The sequence below is a fragment of the Leguminivora glycinivorella genome, chromosome 16, assembly GCF_023078275.1.
Source record: "Leguminivora glycinivorella isolate SPB_JAAS2020 chromosome 16, LegGlyc_1.1, whole genome shotgun sequence".
In the NCBI taxonomy this organism is placed as follows: domain Eukaryota; kingdom Metazoa; phylum Arthropoda; class Insecta; order Lepidoptera; family Tortricidae; genus Leguminivora; species Leguminivora glycinivorella.
In genome coordinates, this window is record NC_062986.1 from 345,837 (window position 1) to 356,930 (window position 11,094).

The following is an 11,094-nucleotide window of genomic DNA, read 5'->3' on the forward strand; positions in this document are numbered from 1 at the left end:
ACAATTAGGTCGGGAGTTCTAGCATTTTACTTTTGTGGCATTTGCATTCGTTCGCTTCTAAACAGACGTTTCGGTAATTAAATTATGAATGAAATCATCTTTTTGTCTTAGTAAAAATGCTATTGTTAACGCACCTTCCATGTGTGCGTGAGCGCCGCCGCGCACACATCGACACGACACCCGCGGGCCCGCGGCCGGCGACAGCCCGCCCCGCCATCACTCACCGATCGTACTCGACGCCGACACCACGATAGCTCGCGCGTCCATAGCAATGTATTTTTTACAAATCATTAAATAGTTGTTAAAATCCAAGTTGTCGTCTTCATCATTTTCCGAAGAACCTGCGCCAACAAGTTCGAGCCGGATGGAATCCACGATCTGAACAAAAGGAGAACAAAGGAATCCATGGGCGCGGTCGAAGCTGAACAAAGGAGTCGACATATTCTTGGATTTCGACACGTCTACACCTGAGTCTACACTATATACAAGATTTCATCGAAATATACCAGGAAAAGGGTAACAGTGGCATTTGTGTAAGTTCGTTCCAATATTTTCTATTCAATTTAACGTAAATGTTCCTCTCATACAAAGTGTTGTGCTCTTTTCCATAGAAACCACTATCTAAAGGTTTCAATTTCTAAAACTCCCATTTTAAGTGCTATATTTATTTCCGTCAACTCCTGCATTTTAGTCAATATTTTCTTTCTTTTACAATCGAAAGTTACCAAATCGATCTTTTCTTTCTAAACTATCACAAAATTAGCTTCAACCTTTTCTTTTCAGAGGTCTAGAGTGCTGTATTGTCCCTAATTTGAGCCAATACAGAATTAAAATTGTAAATTTTGCTAATTTTTATTCGAACATTCCAGAACCGGCGGGGTCAAAGTCCGCTACCGGCCGCCTGTGTACGTGACCGCTCGCTGTGTCAAGTACCTACCTGCACTCGGGCGTGGCTTGTTCGCACGTTTGCTTGACTGTTCTTCTGCCTGCTTAATCACGCTTCGCATTAAATTTAAGTATAGTTCCAATAGTTTTCACTTATTGCAAAGTTTTAATTTCATTTTTCTCGCGTGTTTAACATTTTTTTTTTGCAGCTGTAGGGCAGTTTGAGATTAATTTCGTTTTTGTTCACACATTCGAACATCATCTAAAGATAGTTTCAATCATTTCCATTGATATTTCTTGATCAAATAATTAATTTTCTTTCATTTAAACTTCACAATGGAAAATTTAAAATCACTAAAGAAAACTCGAGCCAGTTTTAAAGCAAAGCTGACAGTTTTTAACGATTATTTAAATGCTTTATTGCCTAGCAGTGAGCTTAATAGCATACAAATGCACGAGCTTACCATGCGACATGCAAAAATGTCAGAAATGTATAACGATTTCGATTCCATACAAAACGATATAGAGAGTATGACGGAAATTCCAGATGACGAATACGCAGAGCGGACTTCCTTCGAGAACCGGTACTTTGGCGTCATGGCTGCTGCGCAGGACCTGCTCAGCAGGCATGCAGCGCCCGCCGGCCCTGCCTCTGCGGTGCACGACAGCGGATCGGTGACGGGATCAGGTGATGCTGTATTCTCAAGTAAGCCAAACATTAAGCTTCCAACTATCCATCTCCCAACTTTCTCTGGTCGATATCAGGATTGGCTAGAGTACCATGACACTTATAAGTCACTAATACACGATAACACATCCATACCTAAAATTCATAAGTTCCACTATCTAAGGAATTCTTTAAAAGACAGCGCGTCATTAATCATTAAATCATTAGAGTTTTCAACTGAGAATTATGATGTTGCTTGGGATTTGTTGTGCGAGCGTTTCAATAACAATCGTATTTTAGTAAATAACCATATTCAAGCTTTGTTCAGTATAAAGCCAGTGACTCAAGAGTCTTCTAAAGCCTTGCGTAGTATGATAGACTGGGTAAATAAGAACTTGAGAGCCTTAAAAACATTAAAATTACCTACTGAACACTGGGATATTTTAATCATCCATATGATGTCTAGTAAGCTTGACTCAGTCTCAATGCGCGATTGGGAAACCGAACGTAACAAAATTGTAGGTATTCCCACGTATAGTGACTTTATAACTTTCTTAAAGGGTCGTGCTGACCTGCTTGAAACCATGGAGGAGGCTCAAACGCAATCTAAGGTTCCTCGCAGGCACAGTGACGTCACGCACAACCGCCCAAGAACATTTATTGCAAATGATTCACACAAACAAAAACAACATAAATGTCCTGTATGCACCAACTATCACACAATATACCAATGTCCAAAGTTCAAAGCTTTACCTATAGAATCTCGCATTGATAACATTAAACAGTTGAATCTGTGTACTAATTGTCTTCGTGCAGGGCATGACGAACAACGCTGTCGACTTAGTTCATGTCGTTTATGTACCAAACGTCACAACACTATGTTACACATTGACACTCAATCTACAGAGCCTCTGGCTAGCACTTCTAACGCACATGTGCAGGACCTATCTAAACCTGTACAAGACAATATCACACTAAACTCTATACACCGCAGCCGGAGCCGTAGCCAAACACTTCTTTCCACTGCTATAATCAATATTCAAGACCACACTGGTCAAACACACAAGGTCCGTGTTCTATTGGATAACGGATCCACTATTTCATTCATCACAGAATCATTACGAAACCAATTAGGGTTACCCAGTTATCCCGCATTCACCTCAGTTAAATTACTAGAGGACAAATCATCAACGTCTACACAAAGATGTGACGTCACTATATCATCACTATACGATCGCAGTTATACAACCGATGTTGACTGCTTTGTACTATCTCGGATCACCGATGTCATACACACTGACCATATCAATCGCAATTCATTCGAAATTCCCTCTCACATCCACCTCGCGGACCCCTCATTTGCTGATCCGTCAGAGGTGCAGATGCTGCTGAGCGCCGACTTATTTTGGGATGTACTTATCATGAACAAGATATCCCTCGGCAAAAATCGACCATTATTAGTTGAATCACGACTAGGTTGGCTAGTAGTTAAATTACCAAACAATAACAAAACTAAACAAAATACAGTCCACTGTCATTTCTCTAACGCTGAGTTAGATCACAAACTAAACTATTTTTTTGATAACGACGGTTTCTCTACCATTGAAAAGGTTTCCACTAAAGCTAAATCTGATAGCGAATGTGAACGAATCTTTACCAGCACCACCACACGACACTCGGACGGCAAGTTCATAGTCACAGTACCACTTAAAGAATCCCCCGAGGTATTAGGTAACTCTAAAGAACAGGCTTTGACCAGATTCCATTCATTAGAGCGCAAGTTTAAACGGGAACCGGAATTCAAAGATCAATATACTAAATTTATCAATGAATACATACAATTAGGTCATATGTCAGAGAATACGACCCCCGAAAATGATGATTTTTCATACTTTCTCCCACATCATGCAATTTTGAGAGAAAGTCTCACTACGAAATTGAGATCTGTCTTTGACGGATCAGCTGTCACGAGCTCAGGAAAGTCATACAATGACATTCAGCACATAGGCCCGGTTGTTCAAGACGATTTGTTAAGTATCCTTATTAGATTCAGGCAACATAGATTTGTTGCAACTTCCGATGTAGCCAAAATGTATAGGCAAATTTATGTAAGAGAAGATCAACGAAGTTTGCAGCAAATTCTATGGCGGCCTGATCCGACACAACAAATTAAACAGTACAAACTAAATACAGTTACATACGGCACGGCCTCGGCTCCCTGGCTTGCGACAAGAACACTCAAACAGATAGGTATAGAGTGCAAGGACGAACTTGCACGCGAAACTATTTTGCATGACTTTTACGTTGATGACTACATCACTGGTCATGATGATGAACAAACATTAATACATACATGTCAAAATGTCATTCATGAGCTAGAACCTGCTCATTTTCATTTACGTAAATGGCGGTCTAACAAACCATCCATTCTGACACAGATCACAAATGAAAACAACAATGATGATGAGTTGCTAAATCTTAATGATGATGATTATGCCAAAACTTTAGGCCTACTCTGGGCTTGCAAACGAGACACATTACTGTTTTCATTGCCAAACATTACACAACAAGCTAAAACAAAACGCACAATTTTGTCCACTATAGCGCAAGTGTTTGACCCTCTGGGCTTAATAAACCCTTGCATGTTACAGGCAAAACTCATTCTCCAATCTCTCTGGTCTCAGAATATTCCATGGGACTCTCAATTGCCAGCCGAAATTGAGTCACAATGGGACCAGTTTGTCAAATATTTGCCAGATATATCTCAAATTGAAATTCCTCGTAGAGCATTGTGCGACGATTACGTGAATGTTCAATTGCATGCGTTCAGTGACGCATCTATGAAAGCTTACGCTGCCTGCGTATACTTACGCACTGTGTCAAATAGCGGTGATGTAAGTGTACATCTACTCGTTGCAAAAAGCAAACTGGCCCCACTGAGGCAGCGGCTAAGTATTCCAAAATTGGAATTGTGTGGCAGTCTATTAGCTACACAATTAATGAAAAAGGTTGTTAATTCATTACGCCTAAAAGTAGATTCACTATATTTTCACTGTGACTCAACCATTGTGCTTGGTTGGTTAAAAACGTGCAAAAAACAACTCAAACAGTTTGTACACAATAGAGTTAATGAAATCACCAACACTTTTGACCCATCAGCATGGCACTATGTTCCCACAGATATGAACCCTGCTGACATAGGGTCTAGAGGTCTAAATGCTTCACAACTCAAAGATTCAACTTTATGGTGGCAAGGCCCTCATTTCCTACACCAAAGGGACATTCAATGGCCCTTGCAGCCACTAAGTGTGGACATTTCTGATTTGCCTGAAATTAAATCTCATTGTCATGTTTCAGCAGCAGCTGTAGATGTACGTGAAAGCGATTTCACTGAAAAGTTTTCAAACTTTGGCAAAATGCTACGCATCATAGCGTACATGTACAGATTCAAATATAATTGTCGAAATGCAAACAAACACGTTGGTCCATTAAGCATCTCAGAATTAAGATTAGCGTTGATTTTCTTATGTAAAAAGGTACAATCAGAAATGTTCAATAAACAAATTTCATTGCTCATTAAGGGCACACTCACACCAAAAGATAAACTAATCAAATTAAATCCATTTATTGACCAGGATAATCTTATCAGAGTTGGAGGTCGTCTATCCAACTCTAACTATGATTATGATACAAAACATCCTATCTTGCTACATGCATCTCACTATATAACTAAAACATTAGTTCGATACTATCACATTGTATACTTACATGCAGGACCCCAATTGCTATTATCTACGTTACGTCATAAGTTCTGGATAATAAGCGGTCGCAACCTTTGCCGGAAGACAACACATGAGTGCTTAACTTGTCTTCGCTTCTCAGGTCGTACATACCAGCCTATCATGAGCCCTCTTCCTGCGCAGAGGTTGCACGCTGATCACCCTTTCACACACACAGCCACAGATTATGCCGGTCCTATCCTGATATCGAACAGAAAAGGCCGTGGCGCTATACTAATAAAGGCATACATAGTTGTGTTCGTATGCCTGGCAGTGAGAGCAGTACACCTCGAGCTCGTCACCGATCTGACGTCTCAAGGTTTCATTGCCGCTTTAAATCGATTTATTGCCCGCAGAGGTAAGCCGGCAATATTATTTTCCGATAATGGTACTCAGTACGTAGGATCATGTAATGAACTAGCTAAATTTTTAAAAGAAAATAGTAAAGACATAACTACCTACTCTGCACAAAACGAAATCAAATTCAGATTCGCCCCAGCTTATAGTCCAAATTTTAATGGGCTCGTGGAAGGGTCAGTCAAGTCCTTGAAACATCATTTAAAACGCGTTCTATCTATGACTAATTTAGATTACGAAAATATGAATTCAACCTTAATTCAAATTGAGGGCATACTTAACTCTCGACCTCTCACTCCTCTTTCTTCAGATCCTTCCGATCTCATTCCTCTATGTCCAGCACATTTTCTAATTGGACGAACGATCACAATGCCACCTGCACCCCAGGTGGAAGAAACACGACCGCTTACAACGCTCTCCAGATACATGAGAGTGCAACAGCTCAAGGCTCATTTTTGGAAAAGATATTCAAAGGAATACATTTCAGAGCTCCAGTCCCGCAGCAAGTGGCGCACTCAGGGTGCGCATCCACAGCTGGGCGAGATGGTCGTCGTCAAGGATGACCGCCTCCCACCAAACCGATGGCTGCTCGGACGAGTCACAGCCATCCACCCGGGCAGCGACGGCGTCAACCGCGTCGCTGACGTCCTCACCACTACGGGGACCCTGCGCAGGGCCTACAATCGCCTCTGCCCACTTCCATCGACGTTGGATCAGGCAGCTCCTGACCCAAGGGGGGCAGCCTGTTAACGCACCTTCCATGTGTGCGTGAGCGCCGCCGCGCACACATCGACACGACACCCGCGGGCCCGCGGCCGGCGACAGCCCGCCCCGCCATCACTCACCGATCGTACTCGACGCCGACACCACGATAGCTCGCGCGTCCATAGCAATGTATTTTTTACAAATTATTAAATAGTTGTTAAAATCCAAGTTGTCGTCTTCATCATTTTCCGAAGAACCTGCGCCAACACGCGTGAAGTGCAACATCCGACTCGCGACGTACTACCCGCGGGCGGCTCTTTACGGCGGGATAAGATGAAACTCGCGCTCTAACTGCTTTTAACAGAAAAAGTCATATTTTCATTGATAACAAGTTATTTTCATTTAATTTTTATAAGACCTTCATGTTTTATACCACCATCATTTAAATTAATGTTTTTTTTTTATAATTATGCATTGTTTAAAAGTGTCGAGGCCGAAAAACATTCTTCTCGACTCGAAATGTCCTTCTGGCGAAAAACTGAAGCTTATTTGACTTATTTCCCCACTAACAACATATACATTAACATATTTTTAAATTAAAGGAAAAATGGAAAAAATTCACACCTCCGGCAGGACTCGAACCTGCGACCTCTGGCCTTTCCGGGGCCATCACGCTTCCAACTGTGCCACGGAGCATGCATGTGCATGGTTGGAAGCGTGATGGCCCCGGCAAGGCCAGAGGTCGCAGGTTCGAGTCCTGCCGGAGGTGTGAATTTTTTCCATTTTTCCTTTAATTTAAAAATATGTAATATCGCTCGCAGCCGGTTCTGCACGATAAAAAACAAATTTAACACATACATTAAATTATACAAAAGGAACCGTCCCTTAAAAATAAAACAATAAAGTGGCACCCAACTAAGCTACAATTAGGTGAAGCACATCTCGAGTCCCGAAGCATCTCGTCTTCAAGTACGAGTACGTAAGAAGGGTCAACCCGCCCGCTGACAAAGCGTTTTAGCTGTCTGTGCATTCGGCGTGTCGAGCGCGCCGGAGCGTGCCGGGTCCGGTCCGGTCCGGCGCCGTCCTTTCCGGACCCTGTCTGCACGAACACTGCTCATCCCTTATTACATTATACTAACTTACTCGCTCAAAGTAACAGAAGCTCAGGACCGCGTCGTGACCAATCCTATTTCGTCACATCGTTTACAATGTTACCCGCATAGATACAGATACCCCTAAATTTTCAGCGCACACTTCTCATAATACTATTTTAAGTACACTGCCAGCTTATCGACACTACTAATACAGGAAATTCCATTAACCACAACATTGAATTTTACCATAATATGTATGTGACAATAATAACTCAGCAAGAGGGTGACAAAACAGGATTACCTACTAAAGGTGCCGTACACACAGTGACAGATTTTTTTGTAAAAATCTTCGCAATAAAATCCTAAATTATGTAGATAAGTTTACGCTCATTGAATCCTAACGAAGTACGAATTGCATTTACGTATAAATCCTAATGCAGCTTATATCATTGTAGAATTGGCATAGAAAAGCGCGAGAAAATCCGGTGAGATTTTTACATAATCAGATGAGACACGAATTTGGTTATAAAAACATTGCGAGTGTTTGTGAGGCTGTCGCAGACTATTACTTAGGTATTCCGTGCCCGGCCGCCGCCGCCGCCGCCGCCGCCGCCCGTGGGAGCGTGGAGAGTTGGAGACATTATTTCTTCCACCTACCAACCAGTTCGTTTGGCTAAACCATTATGCGCACGGTCTTCGGTTTAAAGAATTTTTATTTTCACATAAGAATATTTACAATTCACTTACATGAGAAATTAACTTAACTATGTGGAGCGTATTGTATGCGTATAATTTGATTACAAAAAAAGTGCTTAAACGTCTTCGAAATAAGTTAGTGTATAGAAAAAACGCGAAGCTACAGAGGTAGAATAATTTCAAAATAATTAAGTAGATACCTAATGCGTTTTACAATATCCATATCCATTAAGTATGTACAATACTTTTTTCCGTTGGACATTGTGATAGTGTTTTTTATTATTCCTCTGAAATGTGTCTATGTAGGATTCACATTTTGGCTAGGTTTGTCGCGTACCTACACAAGAATCGTTCACTCGCTATAGTATAGTATTATTTCTCTCTATCGACAGACCAAGGAGAGTCAACGATTGGCATCTTGTTTACACAGCCAGTGTGCAGTGCAGTCACTGCTATAGGCGAGATCTCGCAAACCAATAGCAACAACAGGCCAGAGGCTTCCGCATCGTCGCGGGGTAACTAGGTATAACACAATATTTACGGGAATTTACGACACACAGCAGAGACACACGCCGGAACTCGAACCCGCATCGACGGCGCAACTTTCTATTCGTTCGGGAATAAATGCTAATGGCCATAATTTATTGCTTTAATATAATATCCGCAAGCAAGCGCGGGAAGCGTACAGAAGGCGGACTCAGGGTTCAAAAATTGGATACTGATTGTTTTTATCTATCTGTGCTCTTGCCGGTGTAGCTTGATGAAGCTGTCTCCACTTTGGTCGATCCGAAGCCAGCCTTTTAATGTCCTGATACTGATAAATGGTACGGAAGAGAAATACCTATGATACTTATTTTTATTTAATAATACCAACGCAAGAAGAAATCATAGTTAGTTCCGAATTCTGGCACCATATCTATCAAATGTACGCAGCTTAGTACTGGATTTATATGAAAAGTTAATCTCTACTTGTGAAAAACAGATAGCAAAATTGCATTTTATCCACAAAAGTGCAAAGATGTCTATAACGCGCGTGCGCGACGTAAACACCTTTTGCGTTGCGCTCCGTTAAAATTATTGCTATAATATTGCTAAAGTGACAAGTTATGATCGAACTGTGTAACGAAATATAGAACTAACTACTAAGAAAGTGACTGTTAATGTAATACATTCAAATCGACTGTGGTCTAGTTGAATTTAGTGTTGGAAAATCAGTTTACAAAGACAGTGGTATCGCAAACGGATAACGGCCCGGCCGTGCATCAAGTTCAAGGACAACCGGTTAACGTTCGACGATCTTCTGTTTTATACTTACAGTTTTACTATCTAATTCAAATTAAAAGTTATATCGTGACAACATGAAGTGCTTAGCCTGTCCCCACGCGCTTGGTGAAGATGTGATGGTGAAATGTAGCCTGTGCAGTGGTACGTACCACTACGACTGTGTCAACATACCTTTCGAAATATATAAAAAGAACTTTCGTCACGGAATTATGGACTGGCATTGTCCTTGCACCAACGTAACGAGGCGTCAAAAAGGTGAGGAAACGCCAGTACGGAAACATTACGAGTACTCGCCTAAACACAATTCTACAAATATGTCAATATGTTACGACTCGCCGAAAGAGGACAACAGTGGGGTTGATAGCTCATTGTGTCACAGCAATAACCCTATGGAGGCTAGTATTAAGAACTTTCTAAGCAATTCCTTGTCTACCATGCTTGATCAGAAATTAGGCCTAGTTCACAATGACCTGGCGGCCATCCACTCCAAACTGAGCACAACAAAACAGGAGATTTTTGTAGAAATAAGGAAAGAAATTAACTTTGCTATCGAAAAAATAAATCAAGAATTCACTGCCACCACTGATCGTTTAGATGACCAAATTTCGTGCTTTAAAGCTGACCTTTCATCGCTGGATGTAAAAGTTAAGGAGCTGGCGTCAGAAAATTCGCGTTTAAACGCTGAACTGCTTTCTATGAAGAATAATAGCCAAAACAAAATGACAGAGACCTCTACACTACACGACATTGTTGACCAAATGAAGTTAGAGATCAACGACAGGGATCAGGCATTACTCCTCAATGATGTAGAAATAAGCGGAGTTCCAGAGCATAAGTCAGAGTCCACTATCCATATAGTCCAAACTATTGCACTTAAAATAGGACTGAACATAGACGAGCGAGACATAGTGAGTGCCAATCGTGTCGGCCAACCTCGCACCAGCAATACTGAGGGGGGAAGATCGCACCAGGACAATAGGACATCAAGTAGTGAGACCGCGTCAGCCAGTGCTAATCAGGACCTAATTCGCAACAGTGGCAGCGCGAGCGGGCCGCGCCCTCGGCCGCTTGTCGTGCGGTTCACTCGCCGAGCGCTCCGAGACGAATTATTAAAAAGTGCGCGTAGCCGCCGCGGGCTGGACTCCCGGGACGTTGGTCCTCCCGATCATATACCTACTAAGCTTTACCTTAACGACCGGCTCACAAAAACGAACCGGAGTATCTTCTGGCAGGCCCGACAGGCTGCTAATGCTGCAAATTGGAAGTACGTCTGGACGAGGGATGGGCGCATCTACGCCAGGAGATCCGATAGCGGCGAATGTAAAGCTGTTCCTATTAAAACAGAGAAAGACATTGCGCGTGTTTTTGGCGTCGCCCCCTCCTCCTCATCGGCTAGTAAATAGGTGTAGTCTGTGTAGTCTTTATAGTTTAAGCACTGTAACTATTGAATCATGTACTGTATTTTTTATTTTTTATAATAGTAAGTTTTTAAAAGTGGGAAAAATGCAAACAGGATTATTATACCTATCTGCTTACATACAGATTTCGAGTCCCTTAACTGTCATGAATGTAGATGTAAATTTTCTTATCAGTAAGTTTGTTACAAGAAAAATAAAAACCAGACAAC

General features: G+C 41.7%; 2 protein-coding genes across 8 annotated transcripts; both read left to right on the forward strand.

Moving 5' to 3' along the window:
- The first annotated feature begins 134 nt into the window (after positions 1 to 134).
- Positions 135 to 6,654, forward strand: LOC125234760. Of its 7 annotated transcripts, none has more exons than XM_048141150.1 (4): positions 135 to 533; positions 870 to 905; positions 1,433 to 1,591; positions 6,176 to 6,654. In XM_048141150.1, exons 3-4 carry the CDS (start codon positions 1,483 to 1,485, stop codon positions 6,436 to 6,438), a joined length of 372 nt encoding a protein of 123 aa, XP_047997107.1. In that variant the 5' UTR covers positions 135 to 533; positions 870 to 905; positions 1,433 to 1,482; the 3' UTR covers positions 6,439 to 6,654. The 7 variants fall into 7 exon arrangements, with proteins under 7 accessions (XP_047997107.1, XP_047997108.1, XP_047997105.1 ...); XM_048141151.1 differs by having other exon boundaries at positions 135 to 516; positions 870 to 929; XM_048141148.1 differs by having other exon boundaries at positions 135 to 929.
- A 3,247-nt stretch (positions 6,655 to 9,901) lies between these two features.
- Positions 9,902 to 10,870, forward strand: LOC125234864. Its single transcript, XM_048141287.1, has one exon. The coding sequence runs from the start codon at positions 9,902 to 9,904 to the stop codon at positions 10,868 to 10,870; it is 969 nt and encodes a 322-aa protein (XP_047997244.1).
- Positions 10,871 to 11,094: the final 224 nt, after the last annotated feature.